At 58.3% G+C, this 27,073-nt stretch overlaps 1 protein-coding gene across 3 annotated transcripts; it reads left to right on the top strand.

Annotated features, from left to right (window-relative positions):
* The first annotated feature begins 467 nt into the window (after positions 1-467).
* On the top strand, positions 468-25,392 carry DEAF1 (DEAF1 transcription factor). 3 transcript variants are annotated; one of them, XR_009520454.1, is made up of 13 exons: positions 476-979; positions 3,155-3,252; positions 4,655-4,784; positions 5,070-5,216; positions 5,714-5,853; positions 6,737-6,802; positions 10,280-10,406; positions 11,140-11,268; positions 11,629-11,757; positions 13,369-13,616; positions 20,043-20,132; positions 20,406-20,480; positions 24,973-25,018. XR_009520454.1 is itself a non-coding variant. In XM_060019581.1 (12 exons), exons 1-12 carry the CDS (start codon positions 691-693, stop codon positions 25,075-25,077), a joined length of 1,698 nt encoding a protein of 565 aa, XP_059875564.1. In that variant the 5' UTR covers positions 513-690; the 3' UTR covers positions 25,078-25,392. The 3 variants fall into 3 exon arrangements, 1 of the variants encoding a protein (XP_059875564.1); XR_009520455.1 differs by lacking the exons at positions 20,406-20,480; positions 24,973-25,018 and adding an exon at positions 10,935-10,980 and having other exon boundaries at positions 468-979; XM_060019581.1 differs by lacking the exon at positions 20,406-20,480 and having other exon boundaries at positions 513-979; positions 24,973-25,392.
* Positions 25,393-27,073: the final 1,681 nt, after the last annotated feature.

Raw genomic sequence — 27,073 nt, forward strand, 5'->3', positions numbered from 1 at the left:
CGGGCTCGACGGCGTCGCGTTTCGGGACTTGATCCCGAACTGTGGCCGAGGCCCGATTAGCCCGTCCGACAGCGCTCGGGCACTTTCGGACAGGAGGAGGCGGAGAGCCGAGGCTCGGTCGTGAGGATCCCGGCTCGGGACCGTTCGGCTCCGCTCGGCTCCTTCTCGGGCGGGCTCGGCTCCCGCGGGCGGCGGGTGCAGGCGGAGCCTGCAGCGCAAGGTTCTCTAGGCCGGGTCGCGTTGCGTCGGAGTCCGGCGGAATCGGCCTCACAGTAGGGGACCCCGATGACTGGGGACCACGGCCGACGCGGCCTTCTAGGCCCTGAGGAGGGCTAGCGCAGAGCCTCTCGGAAACCCTCGTGCGGCCTCGGACCAATTCGGACCGACTCGGCTCCGCGCTTCGGACCACTTCGGCCCCCCTCGTTTCCGGACTCTAGGCCTCGGCTTGGCTGGACTCGACCGGGCCGCTTCGTGCCGGTTCGGGCCCTGTTCGGGCGGCCCCGGCTCGGCTTGGCGGCCGGCTTCGGGCGGGCTCGGCTCAGCTCGGCTCGGTTCGGGCAGCCCTCCTCGGTCAAGCTCGGCCCGTCTCGGCCCGGCTCGGGCGGCCTGCTCGGGCGGCGCGCTTCGGGCTCCGTCCCGGCCTTCGGGCGGCCCCGGCCGGCGCCTTCGGGCGGGCTCGGCGGAGTCCGGATGGAGGACTCGGACTCGGCCGCCAAGCAGCTGGGCCTGGCCGAGGCGGCGGCGGTGGCGGCCGCGGCCGCTGTGGCGGCGGCGGCCGCGGCCGCGGCGGGAGGCGAGGCGGAGGAGCCCGTGCTCAGCAGGGACGAGGACTCGGAGGAGGACGGAGACTCGGAGGCGGAGCGCGAGACGCGGCGGGTGACGGCCGTGGCGGTGATGGCCGCCGAGCCCGGGCACATGGACATGGGCGCCGAGGCCCTGCCTGGCCCCGACGAGGCCGCCGCGGCCGCCGCCTTCGCAGGCAAGTGCCGCCCGCCCGTGGTTCCCGCGCACCTGTCCGCACCTGCCCCACACCTGCCCTACACCTGCCCTGCACACCTGCCCCGCACACTCCCGCACGACCTGGCGGCACCTGCTCCGCGCGCACTCCTCACACTTGTCCTCCACGCGCACCTGCCCTGCCCACGCCTGGCTGACTGGCACACCCACCCTCCCCCAGCACATACCTCGCACCTACCTTGTGTGCCGTGTGGTCCCTGCACACCTGCCCCATGGGAGCATCCTGGCCCTGCCCTGCCGCATACTTGCTCCCTGAACTCCTTTCCTTCCTTTCAGTGCTCTGCGCTACTTCCAGAACCTTCTCAGCACCTGCCTGTTGCCTTGCGTGTCCTCTCCTCCTCTGTCCTGGGTGCTGGTGACACAGGGGTCAGACACGGGTCCTGTCCTGGAGGAGCCCGGGGTTGGGTGCATCTGGTCACCCAGAATCCTGAGGGCCTGCTCAGGTGTGACCTTAGCCCTGGGGAGCAAGGCATCTCACTTAGTCTGGGAGGGCCCGCAGCCTTTGGGGGCAGTCCCCTCTGGCCTGTCCGTGGGGCCCCCATTTCCTCCTTTACGGATCTTCCCTTCTTCGGGCACCACCCGGGCTGCTGGCCCACGCTTTTGTTCTTGCCGCACAGAACATTCTCATTTTCAAGGTTCGTGAGCCATGCCCCAAGCCGCCCTTTAGAGGTTGTGTCTCCCCGGGGCACCGTCCCGAAGGAGGTAGAGACTTTCCTAAGCATTGTTCCCTCCCACTTGGGCTCCCGTGTGGCCGGCAGAGCCGGGCACTGGAACCCCTGGGGAGCATCCTAAGGCTCTTCTCCCCGAGGGAATTTCATGGGTTTCAGAACTGGACAGCGGCCTCCCCACCCAGTGCTCCGGTTTTTCTGGCCCTGGAGGAGCTGCGTGGGGCCTGCAGCCCGTTCTCTCACTGCCCCGGTGCCTGTGGTCTGTCCGGGATCCTCGCAAAAGGCAGGGAAAGAAGGCTTTGTGGCCCTTAAAGGGTTCCATTTTCATTGCTAAACTCTGGTTTAAAGTTGAGATCTTGGATGGTGAAGTTTTTCTTCAGCTTTGTGTTGTTTCTGCACGGGTTTTTCTGAATGCAGAAAGGGAATGTGATGCTATTCACACGTTGGAGACACGTATTGACATCACGTGTTTCTTTCCTGCAGAGTTTTATCCTTGTGTTTTTCCAGTGTGTTAAAACTTGTTGGTTGTGAATTACCGAGGCCAGGTGATTCCCGGGTTTCTGTAACTCAGCAGGACAGGGTGCTGGCTTGAGGCTGCCTCCTGGGCTGCTGGCGAGCTCTTTAGACCTGAGCTTGTGTTCAGACCCCTCGGGCCCGGGCTCCCTGGGACACGATGGAGGAGACATGGGGAGCAGGTGTTTTTAGAGCAGTTTAAGTGAGCTCGGGCTGATGGAATGTGCAGGACTCTCGGTCAGTTTGAGCACCTCCCCCAGGCCACAGGCGCTCTAGGTTTGGGACATTCCGGAAGGCAGCGCCACCCCTGGTGGCTGGGGGAGCATCAAGGGAGGGCTGTCCGGGGCAGCCCATCAGGAGTGGGCCATGGGCAGTGGGGGGAGCACGGGGGGCGGGGCGCGGCGGCGCCCCCGTGTACAGACGCTGCTAGGAGGGGCCGGGCTTAGAGTTGGGGGGCGCGTGGGGTGGGCACAGGCAGGTCTGCCGCTTTTCAGGAGGAAGAGGTCCGTGGCAGGTAGGGGTGAAGGAAGGGGAGGGAGGGATAGACATGAGCCTTCCTGCACTGACCTGCAGGAGAGGGGCCAGGAGGATCCCCACCCGGAAGGGAGGGAACTCTAGGATTTTAGGGGCCTCTTTGGGGTATGGTTTTAAGTAGAAGGGAGCGAGATGCCAGGGCAGAGCTGTGGCCAGCTCAGTGGGTGCGTGAGGGCAGGCGTGCCCTGTGGTCTACACTGTGCGTGGCAGGCTCTGTGGAGAGGGAGAGGTGGCCTTTTGTCCTTGGAAGGACCAGGTCATTCAGACTGGTCTAGAAACGTTGGTCGGGCGTTTCGTGTACAGCGTGAGGCCTCCCACGGTAGCTCAGGTACTTGACCTGGACCCACCGTGGGCTGCCCCCCACCCTCGCCCTGTCCCCAGTGGCCTTTGGCTGGGCCCTGAGTGAGGCTCCTGTGTTGCAGAGGTGACCACCGTGACAGTGGCCAACGTGGGCGCCTCGGCGGACAATGTCTTCACCACGTCGGTGGCGAACGCCGCCTCGCTCTCGGGCCACGTGCTGGTAAGCCGCCACGGGAGCGCTTCCGGCCCCGAGGGGGGTGGCCCATCCCCCAGAGACCCTGAGCCTGCCCTGTGCCGACTGCCTGGGGAGGGGAGGGGAGGGGAGATCTCACGGTTTCCTTCTAGCCTGGATCACGCACCTGGGACGCTGTACACCTGAAAGCAAAGTGGTTGTTACTGAGGTAGTGACAGACAGAAAAGTGTTGCTCCTGAGTGTAAGGGCAGCAGGTTGGTGAAGGGCTCAGGGGTGCAGATCTAAGAGTCTTGGTTTATTTCTTCTGGTATCAGGATGCACGCAAGCTGATAGCCAGGCAGTGACGTGGTGCCTCTGGCCGGTGTCCTGCCTGACAGCAGACTCTGTCACGTTCTCGTTTTCTAGGAGGGGCTGGAGCCAGAGGGTCGGGGAGTTAGGGGCGGCCCCAAGTCAGCGGGCTCTGAGGACAAGAAGACCCAGAAACTAGTGTGATCCTTCTGGAAACTGACAAGGAGAGGGGGTCTCGAGTATCGACATGTCTCACATGCCTTCGTGAGAAAAATACTTTGCGGTTCTCGAAGGAACGCAAAGCGTTCTGTGGTTCCGGTCGAGAGCTGTACGAGTGCAGTGATTCAGGTGCAGGCAGTGCAGACGCCCTTACTGAGGCGTTGACCCTGCAGGCCTGTGAGAGCAGGCCAGGTGTGTGCATGCGCACGCCGGGTGGAGGGCCCGCAATCCCACGATAAACTGCTACTCACCTCCCCTGGTTTGAAGGCCACATTTTCAGATGTAAGAAAAGGTCTTTGTCTTAGTTTTATCCTCAGCGTGAAAGCACGAGAGCGTCCCAGGCCTTGGTGTGGACGGGGTGCGCCGGGGTCTCTGGTCCACTCCAGGGCTGTCTGAGTGAGGCCATGAGCGTGTGCCTGTGGGCAGTTGGGGTGGGCTTAGCGCCCGCAGGGATAGCAAAGGGGCATCTGGCTGGCCCAGAGGAGGCAGGCGCGGTCACGGCAGCATCCAGCCCCAGTGGAGAGGCATGTAAGCAGCGTGGCTTGGGAAGCCCTGTGTCTGGGTGGGCTCGGGCATGAGAAGGGGTCCTGCACTGGGCCTTGGCTGTGCTTATGAGCTTGGCCTCTCGGAAACCCTCCCCTGAGGCCTGCAACCTCAGAGGCTGCCCAGGCAGACGGGAGGGCATTTCCTGTTCCAGGAACACATTTATCCCTTAACTTGGACAAGCCATGTGAGCATTCGCTCAGAGCCATGCAGACCTAGTGTCGCCTCTTCTTGGCCTTGGCTCTGCATCTGAGAAGCATGAGGCATGGTGGGCCCCCCGGTGGCGGCGTCAGCTGGAACCTCTCTGTAGGACCATGTCCTGGTGTGCAGGTGTGCGCCAGCCGCTGTCACTTGAGACTACTGGTGTTCTTTCCCCCAGTCGGGCAGGACAGCCCTTCAGATCGGGGACAGTCTGAACACCGAGAAGGCCACGCTGATCGTCGTGCACACGGACGGGAGCATCGTGGAGACCGCCGGGCTGAAGGCACCCACTGCCCCTCTCACCCCCGGTATGCCCTCCTGCTCCAGGCCTCGGGGGCAAAACGCTCTGAGAGCTGGTGGAGTTTATCCTGGGGGTGAATTTTATCTTGTGGTGAATTTCAAATTTCAAATACTATTTAGTTTAAGTATAAAAAGTGGATTTTTTCAGGCAACAGAAGAGTTGCCCAGAGTTACAGGGGGCGATGCTGCAGAGCTGGGGGAAGAACCTGTTAGAATCAAGATGTTTTTTGTGCCTTTCTGTTATTCAGGGTGCGTTCAGGTGTCTCATTTTCATGATGCTTTCTTTGCTCAAGGCCCTCAGTCTCCTCCGACTCCTTTGGCTCCCGGCCAAGAGAAAGGTGGAACTAAGTACAACTGGGACCCATCGGTGTACGACAGTGAGCTGCCTGTGCGCTGTCGGAACATCAGTGGCACCTTGTATAAGAGCAGGCTCGGCTCAGGTGGGCGCATGCGGGGTCGGCCCAGGTGTGCACAGAGTGGGCCCAGGTGGGCTTGCGTGGGGTGGGCCCAGGCTGCTGCTTATCGCCTTCCCTTTGCATCCCCCACTGTAAGTTGGGGCCAAGGATGGCCATAATGACGCATAAACTAGTTAAACGGGCAGGTTGAGGAATGGGGTGGCCCGTGGTAGGAGCAGGGCTGGACCATGTTCCCTACGGCCCTGGGTCAGCTGGGTGACCCGTAGGTAGAAGGCTCTGCAAGTGGGAAGACGTCATGAGCTCCGTGTGGGATATGGTGGAGTGTGCGGTGACCGTGGACAGCAGGTCGGGGCTCAGGCATGCGGTGGGAAGCGCTGCCTGCAGATGTGGGCTCGCCGTGGGGCACTGAGGGAGTGGCTGAGAGCAGGCAGGCCCGGGACACCGACGGGGGGTGGGCGGGAGGGGAGATGGGCCTGGCCCAGTGTCAGCGGGAACTACAGCGGGTGGCTTCGTCCTTTCAGGAGGCCGGGGGCGCTGCATTAAGCAGGGGGAGAACTGGTACAGTCCTACCGAGTTTGAAGCCATGGCAGGAAGGGCCAGCAGCAAAGACTGGAAGAGAAGCATCCGCTATGCGGGGCGGCCGCTGCAGTGCCTCATCCAGGTACCCAGGTGCCGCGCTTCCCCACCCTCCCTGCTCAGAGCCGCAAGCCGCAGGCCCGGCTCCTGGAGCATCGGCCGCAGGGCTTTCCAGGGTTCACAGGCTGGAGTCAGATGCGATTCGAGTCCCCCGCTCACTTGCTGTGTGAGTTACGTCACCTTTCCATCTGCTTCCTGATGTTCCAGATGGGATGTTGAGGGTGTTTGCTCCACACCTTGCCGTGAGGAGTGGATGAGGCAGCGTAACAGCTTCCGCTTGAGTGCGTGTGACTTTTGTTTATTTATTAACAGGAGAAAATCAAACGGAAGTTTAATAACACGTATACATGGGAGAGACTGAGGAAAACTGAGTAACTCTGCCTGTGACGTTTAATTAATTAGTTATTATTTTTTTATGGTACGCGGGCCTCTCACTGTCATGGCCTCTCCCGTTGTGGAGCACAGGCTCCGGACGTGCAGGCTCAGCGGCCATGGCTCACGGGCCCAGCCGCCCCGCAGCATGTGGGATCCTCCCGGACCGGGGCACGAACCCGCGCCCCTGCATCGGCAGGTGGACTCTCAACCACTGTGCCACCAGGGAAGCCCTGCCCGTGACTTTTTAAAAGACACCTAACTTCTCTCTCCTTGAGCTCATCTGTGAGAGGAGAGGGCTCCTCGTTGCTGTTTCCGGTTTAGCTCTAGGAGGTTGATAGAGAAATCACGCCTACACTCCCTGGCAGGGGAGAGATAGATGCTGCCACCAGCAGAGATGTGTACGAGAGAAGGTTCTGGAAATGGTGGGATTTTACCTTCACAGGGGGATCGGGGTGAAACTGGTTGAGATCTGGGGCTGTTGACTCACTTCAGAGCCGACTTTCTCACGTGTTGCGGTACTTTTTAAATTTCAGGATGGGATCCTAAACCCTCATGCCGCCTCCTGCACCTGTGCCGCCTGCTGTGATGACATGACCCTGGTGAGTGGGCCCCTGCTCCCCTCAGCTCCTCACAGAGCTGCTTCCAGCTTAGTTTCTTCCTCAAATTCTGGGTTTTGACCATTACTCTGATGAGTGAGGCCTCAAGTGGGCCCTGGGGCTGCTCAAAGAACGTTAAGGGAAACTTTCTTAAATAACGGAAAGCTCCTATAATGTCACCGTTTTTTTTTTTTTTATAAATCTATTCATTTATTTATTTTTGGCTGCGTTGGGTCTTTGTTGCTGCGTGCAGGCTTTCTCTAGTTGCGGCGAGCAGGGGCTACTCTTCATTGCGGTGTGCAAGCTTCTCATTGTGGTGGCCTCTCTTGTTGCGGAGCACGGGCTCTAGGTACGCAGGCGTCAGTAGTTGTGGCTCGTGGGCTCTAGAGTGCAGGCTCAGTAGTTGTGGTGTAGGGGCCTAGTTGCTCCGTGGCATGTGGGCTCTTCTCGGACCAGGGCTCGAACCCATGTCCCCTGCATTGGCAGGTGGATTCTTTAAGCACTGCACCACCAGGGAAGTCCCTATAATGTCATCGTCTTAACCGTACTTTTTTTTGTGGTGACAAGTATATATGTGCTGTTTTATGTTTTTCATTTTTAATGTCACGTTATAAAAAAACTACACTGAGCTGATTTATATAGAGAACTTTTAATGTCTTTTGAAGTCTTTTTTATTCTAAATTCTTAACTGTTTAAATAAAAGAGATATTTGCATTCGTTTGAACGTATATTGCTCTATAGCTTTCAAAGTGTGACACTAATTTGTTATATGTGGACTACCAGTTTTGTTTCAATGTTTCTATTGTTGAATATTATTTTTAAATGTCCTAAAATTAACTAGGAAGCTGCATAATGAGATTTCTTTTTTTATGGTTAATTAGCAGCAGCTATGGAAGAAAACTTAATTGGAGAGATGTTGTTGAGTGGGAAAACCAAATATTCTAAAATTGTCTAGTTCATGTGTAGATCACACATGAGTCTAGTAGAATGACCAGTAGGATATTTGTGTGAGAATAAGACACTTTTAAAGTTTGCTTGCGAAGATTGGTAGGTGACATTCTTGGAGATCTTCAGGGGTAAGAGGAGCAGAGTGGGGGGTCAGCCCCATCGGGAAGCATGGAGTACCTGGTACGGTTGTTTACGGTCACTCCAAACGCCGAAACCCTCAGGTGTCACCTGACGGCACATGTATGGGACGTGGGTACTGAAGCTAGAAACGGCCAGCAAGAGAACTCCGAGAAGACGTGGACCTGCGGGCTGGAGGCCGCGATGCAGTGAAGACGTCCTTCTCCCCACACTGGTCTGTGGGTTTAACACGGGTCTCTTCAGAGCCCCGGCAGGATCTTGTAGACATCAACAAGTTGATTCTAAGATTCATATCAAAAGGCAGAGGAAAGGGGTAGCAACACGGTTTTGAGGACGAAGACTACAAGTGGAGGAATCACAGCACTTGACTGTCAGACTTGCTGTATTGTTTCTGCGGCCAAGACCGTGTTTGGCAGAGGGGGACCCGTCGATCTAGGAGCAGACCCACCGTCCACACATGGACCTGCAGGTGTGGGAACAGTCGGACACTCACAGGCGTAGAAGTGACCCTTGACCTAAACATCACACTTTATATACACACGAATTCAAGATGGATCATACAGCCAAATGTGTCCAAAACTAAACTACAATTTGTAGAAGAAAATCTACCCTGATCTAGGGTTAGCCCTTCGACATGGAACCAAAGGCACAGTCCATGAAATGAAAACTCATAGGTCAGACTTCATCAAATTGAAACATTGCGGCTTCTGCCTCAGGAGTAGTGCTGTGCAGGGCTCCAGGGACCCACTCCCCGGACAAGTAACCCTAACTGGTGAAGATGATAAAAAGCAACCACTTAAGGTCTCTGGAGATTGTCCTGGGGGCATACAACAAAAAAAGAAACACTTATCCAGGAGAATCCTGTGAGTCTGGCGTTCGCGTCAGGCCCTGCTCCCTCCCTGCATCCCTCCGGCTCAGCCCAGGGAAGCTCCATCGTCCTGGCCCCGCTCGTCCCTAGGGTGGAGGTCCACGCAGCTGAGGCCAGCCGAGACCAAGCGGCTTGGCGAGCAGGGCTGACGGCCTGAGTGCCGTTTCTGCCCTGCTCCAGGGCAGCCCGTGGGGAGGAGGCCGGCAATGCAGGAGGGCAGCCGGCTCAGCTTCCCACCGGGAAGTGATCACCCTGAGAAGCCTCCTCAAAGGTTTGTCCTGAAAGCCACCCAGTACAGGAGCCTAACGTGACGATCTGACAGTGGAGCCGTTTGCAAAGGGTAGAGCAGTTAGGTGGCTGAGTCCAACAGCTGGTGCGGTAGCTGGGTCACTGCCGCCTGGAGGCCTTTGTCCAGGACTGCAGCCAGGAAGCCCTGGAGGGAGGGGGAGTCATCTGCACAGCCACTCAGTACAGCACCTAAAATGTCCAGTTTCAGCAAAAATTGTGAGACATGTAAAGGGCCAGGGATATGTGAACCACACGGAAGAAAAGCAGCAGACGCAGGCGCTGCCCGTGGTGGGGGCAGCAGACGAGGCTTCCAAGCAGCCTCTGTGTCTTCGGGGCTGAAGGAGACACGTCAAAGCGTCGTCAGCACGGGTCTCGGTCTGCGGGGGCACTTCAGGAGCGGGCGCTGACTTTCTCACAGTTGTGGAGGCAGGCAGCCCAGGCCAAGGTGCTGGTGTGTTCCTGGCGGGGCTCCTCCTGGCTTGTAGGCTCTCGCTTACTCAGCTGCTCCTACAAGGGCACTAATCCCGGCGGGTCAGGGCCCTTACCCTCAAGACCCCCGTTGCCTCCTTGCTCCAAATACGGCCACCCTGATGGTCAGGGCCTCACAGGTGGTCCTGAGGACACAGTTTAGCCTAGAAGGTGACGGCAATGTCTCAACACGTGGAGAAAATCAGTAAAGGGAGGAGCCACCGGGGAGAGCCCGGTGGAGATTCTGGGGTTGACGCGTAGGACAGAAGCTCACTTGCGGGTCCACAGCAGGTTTGAATGGGCAGCAGGAAGGGCCAGCGAGCCCACAGGGGTCTTGGGCGTGAGCTGGGAGGCTCACCTGATCTTCACGTTTTCCTGCTGTTTCTGCTCCATCGAGGTTCTCTCCTCCCGCGTGTCGGGGCCTCAGGGTCTGCGGGGCGCCCCCTGCTCCCCGTGGGCCCTCTCCCTTCTCCTTCCTTGGTCCCCACTTGTTTTCTGTCTCCCGGGGATTCCTGAAAATTCGGTGTTGATATTACTCTCCTGTTGGAAGTGCTGTTAACTCACACGTTCTCTCTGAAAGTACCTTTTCTGTTATTTTAAGCCGTTTGGGGCCTAAAGGGAGCTAAGGGAGCTTTGCGCGGTTCCGTCTTCTGGCCGCAGTCTGGGCATGTCTCCAGGCAGGTCGCCATTGGAGAACAGTCCCGGGTGGAGAAGAGTCCCAGGTGGCGTTTCCACGCATCTCACTTTGCCTCCCGCCCCCCCTCCCCCAGAGCGGGCCCGTCAGGCTCTTCGTCCCCTACAAGAGGCGCAAGAAGGAGAGCGAGCTGCCCGCCACACCCGTCAAGAAGGATGCCCCCAAGAACATCACCCTGCTTCCCGCCGCAGCCGCCACCACCTGTGAGTCACAGTGAAGCAGCTGTCGTCACGCGACATGCTCTTAGCGTGTCCTGCTCACGCGTGTGGCCGAGGGGTCTGGTTCAAAAGCAGGCACGGCTGCCGCTCATGGGGCTCCCTGGCCTCTTCGGTCCCGGCCTGTCCTTGGCACGGACTTCACTTCGCGCAGCCCTCAGGCCCTCTCGCAGCCCCGGGGGCAGGCGCGGCAGGGGCACGTGTAGGGAGGGCGGAGGCGGGGGAGGCGCCTGCTTCTGAAACCGGGAGGAGGCGAGTTGGGCTGAGTTGGGCTGCGGTGGTGGGAGAGGCCTGGGAGGCGCCCGGTCGCTAGGGGCTGTCAGCAGCCTGACGGCTCCTGCAGGGGAGGCGCCCCGTGTCCTTGGGGCTGGTCGGCAGGAGGAAACAGAGCCCCCAGAATGCCGGGGGCCCCGCTGTGTTTCTCTTCAGCTTTGACAAAAATCTTTTTCTTAATTCAAGCTACAAAGTCCTTCTTACGTTCTTTTAAATTTTATCTCTTGCCTTCTGACGAGACAGTACATCCAGGTGCTCAGGACACACAGCAGGAGCTGCGTCTGCTGGGGTAGGCGTCTCTGGCCCCCCCCAGGCACCGCCCCTGCGGAGGTGGCTGTGGGCCGGCGGACGCTGCTGTGGCCCCCGCGCACCCCGCCCCGACCCCTGGGTTTTTCTGCAATGTGCCCAGTGGGCCCAGCACGCGGTGACAGCTCTCCTGCTTTTCCAGTCACCGTGACCCCCTCAGGACAGATCACTACCTCTGGCGCGCTGACCTTCGACCGGGCGTCCACCGTGGAGGCCACCGCGGTCATCTCGGAGAGTCCGGCCCAGGGCGACGTCTTTGCGGGAGCCACAGGTGAGTTGTCTCAGCGCCTGGCAACGCGGCCCCAGCGGGTCGCTGGCAGGAGCTGTGGGGACCCCCGCAGGCAGGGGCGGCGGGACCAGGGCCTGAGAAGCTGAGGCTGCTCACGGAGCCTAGACGGGCGCCGCGGGGCAGAAACGCCCCATGTGCACGTGGAATGTTCTGGTAGCCGCCTCCGGAAAGTGAAAGGGAACAGTGGAAACTGGCTTTTGTACTGTGTTTTATTTCATGCAGAACATCCCAAATACTGTCCCTCTGACAGTTCACGTCCCCCACTTCCGCGGCTCAGGAGCTGCCCTGTTGGACGTGCAGCACAGCTGGGTCTCACGCCATCATGTCCCTCTCCCCTGACAGTACAAGAAGCAGGCGTGCAGCCCCCATGCAGGGTCGGCCACCCGGAGCCCCACTACCCAGGGTATCAGGACAGCTGTCAGATCGCACCGTTTCCGGAGGCCGCGTTGCCAACATCTCATCCCAAAATAGGTCAGTGTGGAAGAATTCTCCACGAGTGGCCGTCACGTGCAGAATCATCCTTCTGAAAGGCTTCCTAGGTGAAGTGGGGTGTGGGGCTTCAGGCCTGTGTTTGTAAAGCAGGTTTCACTGGAAGCTGCTGCTCATTTCTGTGTGGGGTGAGGCTGCTCACGTAGCGACCTTTGACCTGCAGAGCCTGAGATTCGGCTAGGCTCTGACCAGGACACTGTGCTTGGGGTCTGTCCCGTGAGGGCGCTCGTCCGGGTGGCCTCAGGTGAGAGGGTGTGTGCGTGTCTGCGACTCGCCCTGCCTGAAGCTTAACGGGGACGTGGCCCCACGTGTGCATTTTGAGCGATTTGTCACTGACGGCACGTTTTGGACACATTCTATGTCAGGACACTTTTTTACAGGGAGCATCGTAATCCCAGCTGGTGGACCTTTGTGTTTTTTACAGTTTCCGCCAGAGACAAGACAGCAAGATAGAAATTTGTCCCCGAGTCCTAGAAAACGCCCCTTCTCCTTCTCCTTTTCTTGTCTCGCCGCGCTCTCCTCTTGCTGTGACGCCCCTCCCACCCTTAAAGCTCGCCTCTGTTCTGCCTCTTCCCCACACCTTGCCTCAGACCCTGGCCCCAGGCCCGGTGAGCCTCCTGGCCGGGCTGTGGCCCTGCTGACTGCGGGGTCTGGGCAGGGACTGGATGGGGAGTGCCCGCCCCATGCGGTCGGCCGTGCCCTGAGCAGGGCTGCGAGGCCTGGGCGACCCGTCCCCCGTCTGCTTGCTTGCTTGTTTGCTTGTTTCAGCGTGGACGCGTGGCTTCCTGTTTCATTCAGGGCGTTGCAACCTGTTGCTGGGATGATTTGTATTGGGATGGTCCCTGATTTGGCTGGCAGGGGCCCCGAGAGCGGCTGCTGCGTCCTCTGTCCACCCTGTCACGCTGCCTGCTTCCTTATGTCCGGGCCCAGGGCCCTGCCCTTGCGGGGGCGGGGCATGGCCAAGGGGGCAGGCGTCGCTCGTCCGGCTCCCGTGTGTCTCCTGCAGCCTGTGTCCAGTGACCTCCAGCTGGGGGCTTTTACACCGAGGACTCGGGCGATGCTACCGTCAGGTGTTCTTCTCTGGGAGGATGTTAGACATTCAGCAGCACAGCCTGGGTGTCTCTGCCCCCAGGCCCCCCGGGACAGGGGTGGGGAGCCCTTGCGCGTCCGCGTGTGCGAGTCTCCACTTCCCGTCCAGAACAGCGTCCCTTTGAGGTTCCCTCCCGCCTCCATGACTTTCTTCTCCAGCTGAGGGGACCCTGCCTCGTACATCCCTCATCAGCCCCCCGGGGACCACAGACATCCCCGAAGGCTTTCTGTGTGAGCAGAAACGAAACCGGGAGGTTTTAGTTCTTCCGTCTGCTTTACTTTTTATGTGATGTAACTGCCCCCCGCCCCACACTGGCTCTGCACAAGCTCTATGGTCACCTCACCTGCAGCTGTTGTGTCATCCATGGACGGGTGACTTGAAGGGGGGACCGTGGGTATGCTCTGTTCGCCACCCTACTTTCCCACGTTTGATGAGCGTGCAGAGGCACCTTGAAGCCAGGAGATGGGTTAAGTTCTTGTTGTGTTTTGCTTTCCACACGCTAGTGTTGACATCCTTGCCCGCCCTGGCGGTGCCTCCCTCCACCCCCACCAAAGCTGTGTCTCCCGCTGTGGTCAGCGGGCTGGAGATGTCGGAACAGCGGAGCTGGCTGTACCTGGAGGAGATGGTCAATTCCTTGCTCAGCACCGCGCAGCAGCTGAAGACGTTGTTTGAACAGGCCAAGCAGGCCAGCTCCTACCGAGAAGCCGCCGCGGCCCAGGCCAGAGTCCAGGCGGATGCAGAGCGGAAAGAGGTACCATTTGCACAGCGGGTCTGGGGCTGCCACCTGCAGAGCCCGCCCACCTTCCTGGGCAGGGGACCTGGCGGCCCATGCACAAGTGAAGCTTCTCTGATAGACAAGTGGCCACCGTTACCTGTCGGGCGTTTTTGTCCCTCACACGCACCAGCCGTTGTTTTTGAGTGCCCGCCTGTTGTAGATGTCACTCACCTGGTCAGGCCGTCTTCCTCCCGGGGAAACGGGTCTCGTGTGTTATCAAATCTGGAGGAGCGTCCTCTGGTGTGTCTTTGGGGCAGAGGTCTTGCGGTCACCAGCCCCTCCAGGCACCCAGCTCTGTGGCCGCATCTCAGCCCCACGGGGACTGGCTTCTCAGCCCCAGAGGAGCCGTCACAGGTATTTCGCTGCTGATGAGGTCCCCGTGGTTCGGGAAGCCTGGCGCCCAGAGCATTTCCTGCAGCACAGGGTCCCTCAGCCGTGTGGCGCCTTTTGGGATGCAGTCTTCCAGGTGATGTGGAGCAGGTGCCCAAGCCGAGAGGAGGTGTGTCCTCACTTCCCAGGGCTCATCTGGGGCCGGAGGAGGGCGGGCCGGGCTGCTTGGTACCCAGAGCCCTCTTGGGAGCGGCTGGAGGCGGGAGAACGGACAGTGATGCGTCTTCAGTGTCACTTTGGTTTGTAGGTGAGTCGAATTGGTTTATCTCCACCAAATCCATATAAGAAAAAGAATTTCAGTTAGTACTACTTTTTATAGGTAAAGGGGAAAGAAGAGCTTTTCAGGTGCAGTTTTCCTTTTTCTTCTTTTTTTTTTTTGGCCGCGCCGCCTGGCTTGCTGGATCGTAAGTAGGGGGCTCTCATTGCCGAGAGGCAGTGGATTGAAAGCCTACGTGCGTCTTTTATGGAGTTGCCTTTACTCTGCTGCGCCCCAGCCAGCCGCTCCGCATGGTCGCCTCTTCCTGCACTTCACTGACCTCCTTCATCTTCGCTTCTTTAATAACTGACCTTTGGGTCAGCTCAGGATCTGCCTCTGTTCACTCCTTTCCTCTTGACTGGAAGCTCTGTTCCTTCCTTCACATTCCAGTCATTTTGATTGTTGGACCTTTTGGGTTATTCACGGCAGAAGCTCTGAGTTCTGTTGGATTCTCTCTCTTCCCCTGAAAAGTGCTGGACTTGGTTCTCAGAAGCAGCTGAGCTCCTGGCTGGTCTCCTGAACTCTGTTGTGTGAGGGGGAGTCTGTCTCGGTTACCTCTGCCCGTCACATCTCTAGTCCTGGTCTGGGTCACGTGCGGGAATGCAGGCCCTTCTGGGGGCGGGGGGCACCAAGATCCCTGCTCAGCGCCGCCTTCTGGGCTGCTCTTTCTGTTGGCTCAGCCCCGTGCTGGCTGCATGGGGGCGGCAGGTGCCTGTGGCCATCTGTGCTGATCTCGGTCTCCCTTGGCTTCCAGCCATCTGGCAGCTCCATCTTCAGCCCTCTGCCCACCCCCCAGCCCAGGTGACCACGGCCCCTTGCTGTGGCCCCACACACCTGGTGGGCAGGGGAGGCCCTGAGGCTGCCCCACCTGCGGGGGGCCTTCCCCCTCCCCCCTCCCCCTCGGGATTGGCTCCACCCCCCCCCCCACTCCTGTCCCACCTGCCTGGGCCTTTCTCCCCGCCCCTCCCCGGGGTTCAGCCCTGCAGACTGCTCTGGTCACCAGAAGGGCAGCTGCTCCTTCCTTTCTGGGTCTGGAGGCCGCACGCGCGGGGCAAGAGTGCGCTCTTGCTGCTCAGCTGCCGGTTCTTCAAACATTTAATGTCTGCATGTTCCATGTTTGTAAACAGTTTACTAGTCCTGTTTCTAAAATACTTGATCGTATCTGGTTTTTGCGGTTATAACCAACGTCTTAATCGCAAAATGCACTCATGTTCACACGTTTCTGATCATATACTTCAGAAAAGTCCCCAATGTTCATAACGAAAGGGCATTTTTTTCTTCGTTGAAATATGGTTCACATACTGTGGAATTCACACCTTTAAGGTGCACAGTCCAGTAGTTTGTTCACCAACTTGTACGGCCACCACCACCATCTGATCCCAGATCGTTTCCCCTCCCAAAGGAGCCGTCACTCCCCACCACCCGCAGGCCCCAGCTGCGCCAACCTGCTTTCTGTGTCTGTGGCTTTGCCAGTTCTGGATGTTTCTTGGAAACGGAGTCACACAACATGTGGCCTTTTGCGTCTGGCTTCTCCCACTGAGCAGAGTGTTTCCAGGGTCCGTCCACGTAGCCGGGTCAGAACTTCATTCCTTTTTATGGCTAAACGTTAGTTGTCGCACCGCATGTTTCTTCACTCAGCCATTGGTGGCCATTCGGGTGGTTTCTACTTCTTGGCTCTTGTGGACAGTGCCCTGAACATTTTTGCACGGCCGTTTGTGTGGACGTGTGTTGTCACTTCTCCTGGGTGCATACCTGGGAGCAGAGCCGCTGGGTCCCACGGTGGCTCAGGGTTCACCTTCTGAGGAGCCACCAGACTTTGCCAGGGCGGCTGCCCATCCTGCATCCACCACCGTGTGTGCCGCGTGCCTTGCCCACGGCCTCACCACCACCGGTCCCTGATGAGCACGGCGGGGGGGCGACCCTCGCTTCCCCGGGCGTGGCGAGGATGCCCCCTTGCCGAGACTCTGGGAGTGGAGGAGACCACAGTGTCCCCCCGTCAGCCGGCTGGACAGCGGGTGGCGGGTGGCTCGGATCTGGGGTGGCGGCGGCAGCACAGAAAGCCGGACCTCATCCCCGCAGGGAAGTGCAGCGGGAAAACGGCTTAACTTCCAGTTTTACGTTTTTCATTAATTTTTGTGGACCTCACCTTCACAGAATAAAATTACAAGTAAATTAGACACATCCCTTCCCCTCTGTGAAAATTCCCCAAAGACAGGTGGCATGAAAAAGACGGAGTGAGGCGTTTCCACCTGGTCGGTCCCGAGGTTACTTTCAGGGCACCGTGTTGCGTCAGCTGCGTGGGTTTTGTCTTTCACGTAGGAATAGCCCACAGTCATGGCCACGCTCATCCCACATTTAAGGGTCCAGGAGCTGAATTCCTGTTGTGCAGAACTTCCCCCTCGACCCACCGTGGGACACGTGCTGACGTGCGTGTCCGTCGGGTCAGCCAGGAGCGTCTGCCGCAGCTGGATCGCTGAGTACCCCACCGTGAAAGGTTGGGCTTTGCATTTCATTTGTAATTTTATGAATTTCTAAGGAAGAAATACAACGTGAAATCCTTTTATCCTTAAAATCCTGTTTGGCGGAAGGATGCTCAGCCTTTAGTGAGGGGCTTGAGCCCACTTCCCCCGCCAAGGCATCCGACACGTTCCCACACCCGGAGCTTTGAAAATGGCTGGAGCTCTTACAGGTGTGCTTGTCCTCTCTCCGGAGCTGTAGGTGTGACGTGTCCTCCAGTAGTTTTCCTGTAAGCTGATCACATGGCGGGGGGAAGCTAGGCATCCGTCCTGTCCGAGTGCCACCGGTGGGTGGACGCCAGTGTCCTTTTGTGTGTGCTGGTGTCACGAGGCTCCTCGGGTGACCTGGTTAAGTTGCTTGCAGACGTGGGTTGACCACCGTGTGCGCCCTGTGTGTTTACCCTTCGTGACGGCAATGTGTCTGATCCCTGTGGCCCCGTGATGACCACAGCTCCTCGACACTGGGTTCTTGGGAGCCAGACTCCTCGGAGAGCCTGTTCCCCAGGATCCTCTGGGGGCTTCAGGGGGCTCGGGGGGGCTGAGAGGCCCCGACCTCAGTCACATGTGAGTGAGGGGACGCAAAACGTGTCCCTGAAGCAGGTGGCGGCAGCGAGAAGCGGCCGGCAGGGCCCGGGGGACAGTGAGCCAGGAGGCCAGGTGGGGAGCACTGGTGGCTGTTGTGGAGAGGCTGCTGGACACCCTGACGTCGCCAGGGTGAGACGGAGCCCCCCAGCTGGGTGGTTGGGGGAGGGCTGCCCCGGAGAACTCTTCTGGAAGGTCCTGTCCACGGCAGCCTCCTTAGGGTGCTGGGGCTTGGTGGGGAGGACCGGACGAGTGAGGCCCCGGGACCCCTAGGAGGAGGCTGAGCCCTCGCTCCCTGGCTCCCTGGGAGGGCGCAGGTGCTGGCGGCCCAGGGTGGGGAAGCAGGGCTGCCTGCTTGGACGCCGTCTGTGGAATTTCTTGAAAAGTCACGTTTTAGCCCTGCTGAACTATTAAGGAGATTTTGCCAGTTTTAACCATGGGGCATTTGTGTTGTGTGTATATAGTTAGCTCAGCAGAGATTAAACAGGGCGGAAGACCAGACGCCCTTCCCGTCAAGGGCGCTGTGTCCATCCAGCACAAGCCAGCCACGTGGCTGCAGGGCGCCGGGCCGCCTGCCACGGCCCCGGCTGGGGGAGCGCGCGCACTCTGGGCCCCATCCCTGTGCTCTGGCCTCTGTTCATGCCTCCCGGCTCCTTCTCAGGCCTTCGATGATCTTCCCAACTTCCTTTTCTAGAGGGAATTGTGGCCCAAAGAGTAGCAGTGGCGGGCGGTCTGGGCGGCGCCTCTGGCTGCACCGCAGACGCTGTTCTCAGCGTTGGAAGAGAGCCGGTGCCCGCGGGTCAGTCCGGTGATACCTCTTCCAGGCTGCAGACATGCCTCCTGGCCGAGCCAGGGCGGGGGGAGGTCTCTGGCTTCTCTCTTCTCGTCAGCCCCCGACCACCCCTCGCGGACTCGTCTCACTCCAGGGCCCCAGGGCCCAGGCCCAGCACGTGCGCATTTGGGGCAGGTCGGAGGGTTCCATCTGTGGAGTGATTGCCCCTTTTCCTCCCTTAGTCATCTGGGGTGGCGGTCCCCCTCCTGGACAGCGGTGATCTAGGAATATTTCCAGAATTCTTCTCCGTGGGGGATCTGTCTCTTGTACACTTGTTTGTACCTTTGTTTCTATCAAGAGGGGCTCACGGCACCCGTGTTACTTGTTCTGCTCATCCGGTTTGGCTTTGGCGGCTGGAGCTCTGTCGGCTCCCGCGTCCCTTGCGTGCCTCTCAGAGCACCTCCCTCCTTTCTGGTGGTAGAAGACGCTCCAGGCCCATCTTGGGGGTTCCCCGCCCCAGCCCTGGAATCGGCCGTTTCTCCAGGGAGCCTGGTTCCTTTATTGGAGAACGAATGCTCTTAGGAACCAAGATCTGGGCGCTCTCAGCTGGCAGCAGGGAAGCAGTGGGTCCGACCGATGTGTGCAGACACAGCCCGAGGGCTCTGTGGCCGTCCGTCTCTGTCTGTGTGTCAGCCGGCGTGTCTGAGCCAGATCTCCTGCCCCAGGTTAGCTTGGGTTAAGAAGTAATTCCCAAGGGGCTGTGTTGGGAGCCCGGGGTCGGAAGTTCTTGCCGCACAAGAGCGGCTCCCGCTCCAGAAGGTCTGCTCATGACACAGGCTCTTCATGCACTTAAGAGGTATTTATTGAGCGGTGGCTGTTTTCCAAGAACCGTGCTGGTGCCAGGAGCACCAACATGGCAGGTCCAGGTGAGCGGGACTCGCGGGCTCGCGGGGGACAGGGTGTGACACGAGGCCGCTTCCCTGAGGACTTCCAAGCTGAGAGGCAGGAGGGTCCATGGGGCCCCCAGCCTCACGGGCAGCCGCACCTCTGCTCCCACTAACTGTGAGACCTTTGCTCTCCCTGGAGGAATTTCTATGTGTGGTTACAGACTTCGGTTTTTTCCTGTAAGTATTTTGTTCTTTAAAGTAGGGACAGTGGACAAGCTAACTTAGTAGTATCTCAGAGTCCCCGTAATGCGCGTGTTTCCTGAAGCGAGTGAGGGGGTAGCGGGGGCTCGGGGTGGAGCGTGTCAGTCAGCGCTGGGCAGAGAAGGGAGCTGCAATCCAGAACAGGAAGCAAGAAGCAATTTGCTGCTTTGCATGTACTCTCGGGGGTAGCGGTGGGAGGCGGTCAGCGGTGTTAGGAACGGGCGTCTGGTGTGGCTCACGGGTGCGCAGGTCACACACTCACCCGCTGGCTGGGAGCAGGGGCCTGGCCTGCAGTCAGTGCAGCCAGGTGCGCCGCACAGCGTGGGTCACGGCTGCACACACCAGCGCTAGCGGTGCCACTGGAGTCCCCCTCCCTGGCTGGTTAGAAGGAGTGGCTCCTTCGCGTCTTGTGGGGAAGACACACAGAAGACCCGCCTAGTGGAGCTGCGTGGCTGGGCCAGGGGTGCCTGGGCTGCGGATGAGGGTCCGGCTGGGGGCCGCAGGGCCTGACCGCTCAGGAGACGATCCTGACAGCTGAGAATCCTGGCCTTCCTCAGTTTGGTTTCCTGCACGTACTTGGTGGCAGTGAAATCCCCTGGTATTTGGAGCAAGGTTGGTGCAGCGGTGTGATCCGGAGCCCTGCTTCCCGCTCAGCAGTGCCCACCCCGCATCTGGGCAGCGGGGGGCGGGGACGCGGGTCAGCCTGTCCCCGCGACTGACGCCTGTGTCCTCTTGCAGCAGTTCTGTGTCAACTGCGGCCGGGAGGCCCTGAGCGAGTGCACCGGCTGCCACAAGGTCAACTACTGCTCCACCTTCTGCCAGCGCAAGGTAGGCCCCCCCCGCCCAGTGCCACCTCCGCACTGTCCCTGGGCTCCGGCAAAGCCCCGAGGCAGCCACACAGGCCGTGGCCATGGAGGCCGCTGCTCCCCAGTGACCTTGACCTTGTCGTGGTCAGTGCTCCCCAGCCCTGGACGCCTCGTCATAAACCCTGAAAGTCGGTGCGGTTGTACGTGTAGGCGTCTGATTCTAAGAAGATTAAAGAGTGTTCTGGAGTAGCAGTTGCTAGTTCGGGTTTTTACCACTTTTCTCACCCTTACTCAGAGTGAGGGGCCAAGCCGTTGACTGGGACCTGTGGGGTTATCCTCTCCTCTTAGAAACTTTCCACGATTAAAAAAGGTAACTTGGGCTTCCCTGGTGGCGCAGTGGTTGAGAGTCCGCCTGCCGATGCAGGGGACACGGGTTCGTGCCCCGGTCCAGGAAGATTCCACGTGCCGTGGAGCCGCTGGGCCCGTGAGCCATGGCTGCTGAGCCAGTGTGTCTGGAGCCTGCGCTCCGCAACGGGAGAGGCCACAACAGCGAGAGGCCCGCGTACCGCAAAAAAAAAAAAAAAAAAAAAGGTAACTTGCCGGGTGGACAAATAGTAAAAAATCCCACCCCTGGTGCCTGTGACTTGGAGCTGCATCTGCGGACACAGCCTCTGCTGCGCAGGGGACCCTGTGCCTGGCGGCTTCCCAAAGCGCCCCATCCTCAGATGTCCTCGGGAGGGAGGTGGGCAGGAATGACCCCCAAGACTAGGGTGTGTGGGACGTGGCATCTTCCTCTGCGTCTCAGGGCTTCCCGGGGGGCTGCAGGGGTCAGCACAGCGCGGAAGGTGTGTCCAGGGGCTCCCAGCTACGCTCCTGAGCCCTGGCCCGTTCCCGGGGCGGGAGACTTGGGAAAGAGACCCGCAGGTCTGCTTTCCCTGGTGTCACCTATGGCTCGTGTGCTGAGCAGAGGGCCCGCATGCCTGCTGCGCTCGGGGACACTGGGAGGAGCCCAGGCAGCCAGGAGGAGCCGGCGGGGTGGACGGGCTCCTGCTGGCTCGTGATCCGAGAGGGCGGCTGATCGGTGGCTCTTCCCTGACTGTGAACCATCAGAGGAAGATTCGTGGGTTTATTTCGTGATGGAGTCGTTTTAGCCAGATAGCACTTTGTCTAAATGCAAGCTGCAGTCTTGGAACCTCTCTTGGTGAATCGGGCAGGTATATTTCAGGTGTAACCTTGTTGACAAAGACTCCACTTCTTCTGTTGGTTGTGTTGGGTTTGTGCTCCTGTGACTCGCTGCCCTGATAAAGGCATAGGCTTTGGTTTTATTGGGTTGGCCACAAAGTTCCTTCGGTTTTGAAGTAAAAACAAAAGACACATTTTTCATGTTTCCCAACAACTTTATTGAACAACGTATTCACCGTTTTGTTCCACTACCTTCTGCCATTTTTCAGCCAACTTCATAATTCCATCTTCCCAAAACTTTTTATCTTTTTGAGCAAAGAACTGTTCCAGGTGCCTTTTACAGTCTTCCCGAGAATTGAAATTTTTTCCATTAAGAGAATTTTGTAAAGACCAAAATCAATGGAAATCCGAAGGGGCAATGTGTGGTGAATACGGCGGATGAATCAGAACTTCCCAGCCGAGCTGTAACAGTTTCTGCCTGGTCATCAAAGAAACATGCGGTCTTGCATTATCCTGATGGAATATGATGCGTTTCCTGTTGACTCATTCCAGACGCTTTTCGTCGAGTGCCGCTTTCAGTTGGTCTAATTGGGAGCAGTACTTGTTGGAATTAACCGTTTGGTTTTCCAGAAGGAGCTCATAATAGAGAACTCCCCTCCACTCCCACCATATACACATCACCTTCTTTGGGTGAAGACCGGCCCTTAGTGTGGTTGGTGGTGGTTCATTTCGCTGCCCCACGATCTCTTCTGTTCCACATTATCGTACAGTATCCACTTTGCATTGCCTGTCACAATTTGTTTTAAAAATGGAACGTTTCCATTACGTTTAAGTAGAGAATCGCCTGCAGAAATATAGTCAAGAAGGTTTTTTTCGCTTAACTTATGTGGAACCCAGACATCAAAGCGATGAACAGACCCAAGCTGGTGCAAATGATTTTCAAGGCTTCATACGGAGATTCTGAGTCTGTCGGCCTCTCCCGCGTGGGTATAACGTTGATTGTTCTCAATTATTGTTTCGATTTGATAGCTTTCAACTTCAACTGGTCCACCCGACTGTGGAGCATCGTCCAGCGAGAAAGCTCCAGCACGAAACTGCGCAAACCGCTTTTGACACGTTCGCTCAGTCACAGCACCTCCTCCACGCACTGTGCAAGTCTTTTTTGGGGGGGGTTTCAGCTGCGTTTTTACCTTTCTTGAAATAGTAAAGAATAATATGCCGAAAATGTTGCTTTTTTCCTTCAATATTAAAATGGCTACACAAAAATTCACCAATTTTGATAACCTTTTTTTTTTTTTTTTTTTTTTTTTGCGGTACGCGGGCCTCTCACTGCTGTGGCCTCTCCCGTTGCGGAGCACAGGCTCCGGACACGCAGGCTCAGCGGCCATGGCCCACGGGCCCAGCCGCCTCGCGGCACGTGGGATCTTCCCGGACCGGGGCACGAACCCGCGTCCCCTGCATCGGCAGGCGGACTCTCAACCACTGCGCCACCAGGGAAGCCCCTAAAAAAACATTTTTAATGGAGATCACGCTCTTGGTGTCATCTCTCAGAACTTCTGCCTGACTCAAGGTTAGGAGAATCTCCTATTTTCCTCTAAAACATTTATAATTTTAGGTTTGTTTTTTTTTTTTTCCGGCCGCATAGCATAGCTTGCAGGATCTTAGTTCACCAACCGGGGATTGAATCTCAGCCTTGGCAGTGAAAGTGCCGGACCCTAACCACTGGCCCACCAGGGAGCTCCCTTTAAGCTCTTACTTTTAGATTTATGACCCATCTTGAGTTAATTTTTAGGTATGGTGTGAAACACTGTGGACTTGAGCCCAGCACACATGAAGTTTTACGTACTGTACAGACTTACAGAGTCAGGTAATCTACATAGTCAGGTAATTTACAAACTAAAAATTTATTCTTTCGAGTCTAAAAATAACAGGTGCTGGAGAGGGTGTGGAGCAAAGGGAACCCTCTTACACTGTGGGTGGGAATGTAAATTGGTGCAGCCACTGTGGAGAGCAGTATGGAGGTTCCTTACTAAACTAAAAATAGAGTTGCCATTTGATCCAACAATCCCACTCCTGGGCATTTATCCAGAGAAAACTCTAATTCGAAAAGATACATGCACCCCAGTGCTCATAGCAGCACCGTTTACAATTGGCAAGACATGGAAGCAACCTAAATGTCCATCAACAGAGGAATGGATAAAGAAGATGTGGTTCACACATACAATGGAATACTACTCAGCCATAAAAAGGAATGAAATAATGCCATTTGCAGCAACAAGGATGGACCTAGAGATTAGCATTCTGAGTGAAGTAAGTCAGAACGAGAAAGACAAATACCATATATCACTTATATGTGGAATCTAAAATATGACACAAATGAAATTATTTACAAAACAGAAACAGACTCACAGACATAGAGAACAGACTTGTGGTTGCCAAGAGGGAGTGGGGTGGGGGAGGGGGGATTGGGGTTGGCAGCTGCAAACTATTATCCATAGGCTGGATGAACAAGGCCCTAATGTGCAGCGTGGGGAACTACATTCGATATCCCGTGACAAACCGCAATGGGAGAGAACGTGCAAAAGAAAAAATGTGTGTGTATAGCTGAGTCACTTTGCTGTACAGCAGACATTAGCACACACTGTAAATCAACTAGACTTCAATAAAAAATGTTTAAAAATTTATTCTTTTGATATACAGGCAGACCTTGTTTTATTGCACTTCTCAGATGTTGTGTTTTTACAAATTAAAGGTGTGCGGCAGCCCTGCCTTGTCAGGTGAAGGTTATCATTTTCAGGAATAGAGCGTCTTTGAGTTAGGTTCGTACGGTCACACGCTTAACAGACTACAGCGTAGTGTACAAGTGACCTGCATGAGCCCCGGGAAGCCTGAAATCTTGTGTGACTTGCTTTGTTGCTACATTTGCTTTATTCTGGAACTGAACCCGCAATGTCTCTGAGGTACGCCTGTAATGATTTGAAATTTTATTTTTTTATTATAAAAATAAGGCAACACGTTGTAGAAAATTTGGAAGACGTAGGACAGCACGAAGATAGGCAGCTGGAGCCCTGCCCTCCGGGGCTCACCGCTGGTCTCTGTTCTTCCGAGTGTGTGTGATGTTCATTCTTGTCATGGCTCACCAAGCCCTAACCTCTCCGTGCGTCTTGGGGTCCGTGTCTCCACTAACCACGCCCCGTCGGGCCCCCAGAGCGAGCCCTGCTCCAGGCCAAGTTCGGCTCCATTTCCCGCCCGTAACGGGCGATGGCAGCTCCCACCCTGATGGGGGGCATTGCGGGGCGGGGGGGTGGACGTCCTCCCCGACCTCCCTGGGGGCGGCGGCCTCCCAGCCCCTTTGTGGACACGTGGCTGGCTCCGGCGCAGTCCTTTCACTTTTGCGATGATAAGTAATACGGCTGGGCAGCAACATCGGAGACAAGTATTCCTCTGCAGGTGTGAGTGTTTTCGTTTAGATCCCAGGGAGGAAGCAGCAGGATCAGAGCGTGGACGTGTCTCAAGGGTCATCCTGGGTACTTGCCTTCGGAGCGGGCCCCTAAACAGGAGGGTGGGCGAGGCTGGGAGCCCCCTGCCCCGGAGGGCTGGCCGCTCAGCACGTGCACACCCACTCCCGGGCACAGCCTTCTCACTCTGAACCGTAACACGGAGTCTGTCCTTCCTTTCAGGACTGGAAGGACCACCAGCACATGTGTGGTCAGTCGGCAGCTGTCACCATGCAGGGGGACGACGTCCATGTCGCCGAGGGTGTGATCGAGAAGGTCACCGTGTGAGGGCTCGCGGGGCCTCTGTGGCCAGGAAGGAGCCCTGAGGACGGGGGCCGCTGAGGACGAGGAGGAAGTTGCTGGCCAGGTTACGAGTGGACGTCGCGTGACCGGCACCCGGGCAGCGCGCTCCTGCCGCCAGGCCCCGAAGCGGGCGGGCGGGCGGCCGGTGGGCGCGGCCTGGGCCCTCAATGCCGCTCGCGGTGCTTTTTTTATCCCTTGGATGGTGAGCATCCGGTCTTCCCTACGGGTGTGTCGTGTTCCGTAACACGCGTGTACATACATGTGTCTGTCAGTAAAGTTGGCGGCCCTGCCCCATGCGGACTGGTGACTCCAAGCTCCGACCTCCCCGAGGCCCCGGGGGCCCGATCGTGCAGTTCAGAAGCCGAGACCGTATGGGGCCCAGCCCGGCGGGACGGGAGGCTGGCACCTGCTGCCCAGGAGCTGGGGCTCCAGAGCTGCCAGCCGGGAAGGCCGAGCCGCCGTCCAGTCTCAGGGACGGCTCGGCGTCTGGACATGCCACCTTCCCTTTGCACAGAGCGCGCCCGGGACCCCTGGGGACCCGCCCAGGGTGGCTCTTGCCTGCGCCCGGCTATCCTCGCCCAACTCTCACGGGCTGGGGCCTCGTCCCTGCCCTTCCTGGCGCCCTGCCCAGCCTGCCCCCAAGCCTGGGTTCCAGGAAAGCTTGCGGTGCCCCGTCTTCTGTGCACTGAGAGATGGACTTTGACCCCGACGCTCGCCTCACTGTTGCATCTCGTTCACACCTCCGGCCCCGCACCTCCCGGCTCCTGCTTCCAGAAGGTTCTTCATAGCACACGGAGACTTGCCTTTTGGGCCACGGGCTCCCCGGTGAGCCGAGGGGGTGGCACCCACGCCCGTCCTCCCGCGCCCAGCCTGGCTCCAGGTGGGGAAGGACCTGCCCCCCCAGAAGCCCCTCTGCCTCCGTTCCATCGGCCTCTGCGGACTAAGCGGGTTTATTTGGGTTTTATTTGTTTTGTCGTCCCGCCTCTCCACCACCTTGGGGAAGGCCAGGCCCGGCCCCTGGGGTTTGCACAGCATGAAGGTGGTGGGAAGTGAGGACGGGAGGTGGGGGCCACGTCGGCCTCAGCAGAAGGGGCTGCACCCCCAGAAGGAACCCCCCCAAACCTGAAAAGGCTAAAATGGCGACGTAGGCGGGCAGCGCCCCCAGGGAAAGGCTTCCAGGCCCTCCCTGGCGTCCTGGCGTCCAGCTCCAGGCGGCGGCCTCCCCGTGAGCAGAGTCGGAGGCCTTGGGACCAGGCCCTGCAGGGAAGCCGTCCCGGGCGAGGGTTTTCTGGGATCGGGGCGGCTTCTCCTTAACGTAGAAGCCTGGGGACCGCACGTGTTCGGGGCAGTTTTCCAAGGTGTATCGTTTCTAAGCCTTTGAAGCTATCTCTGCGCAACCCCGGACATCAGGATCCTTCTGGAAATTGCCATCCAAGCGCCCAGGGTGCGTTGACACCCTCAGTTCTGTGTCAGCACTTCTGATGGCCTCTGCCAGACGCAGCCGCGGGGGCCAGGCCAAGGCTTCTGACAGTGTGCGCTGCGGCAGCCGTCCGGGTGCTGCGGGTCCTCTGAGCTGAGGCTGCGGTGACGCTTGGCGTCAGTGAGCCTGGGACCCTCGAGGCACCTGCTGAGCCCCCGGGTCAGCCAGGCTCTGTATATCTGCACCTGTTCCCCCAGTGCCCACCTTGTCACTCCCTAGTGTCCACCTGTCCCCCCTGTGCCCGCCTTGCCCCCCTCTTGGGGGACACAGGAGTCTGCCCACAGGGCCAGTGGGGACAGCGCCGGACACCAGCAGATCCCAGCCCATCTGCAGCCCCACCTCCGAAAGAGATGCACTTACTGGCCTGGCCTGTCGGGGGCATGGTCACCCCCTCCCTAGTATAGATGAGAAGGGTACATGGAGGGGGACGTGGCCTTGCTCCACACAGATCCCTGGGCTGGTGGGCATGGCAGCTGGTGCCCACGGCTGGCGGGCAGGGGT

This window comes from Delphinus delphis, chromosome 8, assembly GCF_949987515.2.
Source record: "Delphinus delphis chromosome 8, mDelDel1.2, whole genome shotgun sequence".
In the NCBI taxonomy this organism is placed as follows: domain Eukaryota; kingdom Metazoa; phylum Chordata; class Mammalia; order Artiodactyla; family Delphinidae; genus Delphinus; species Delphinus delphis.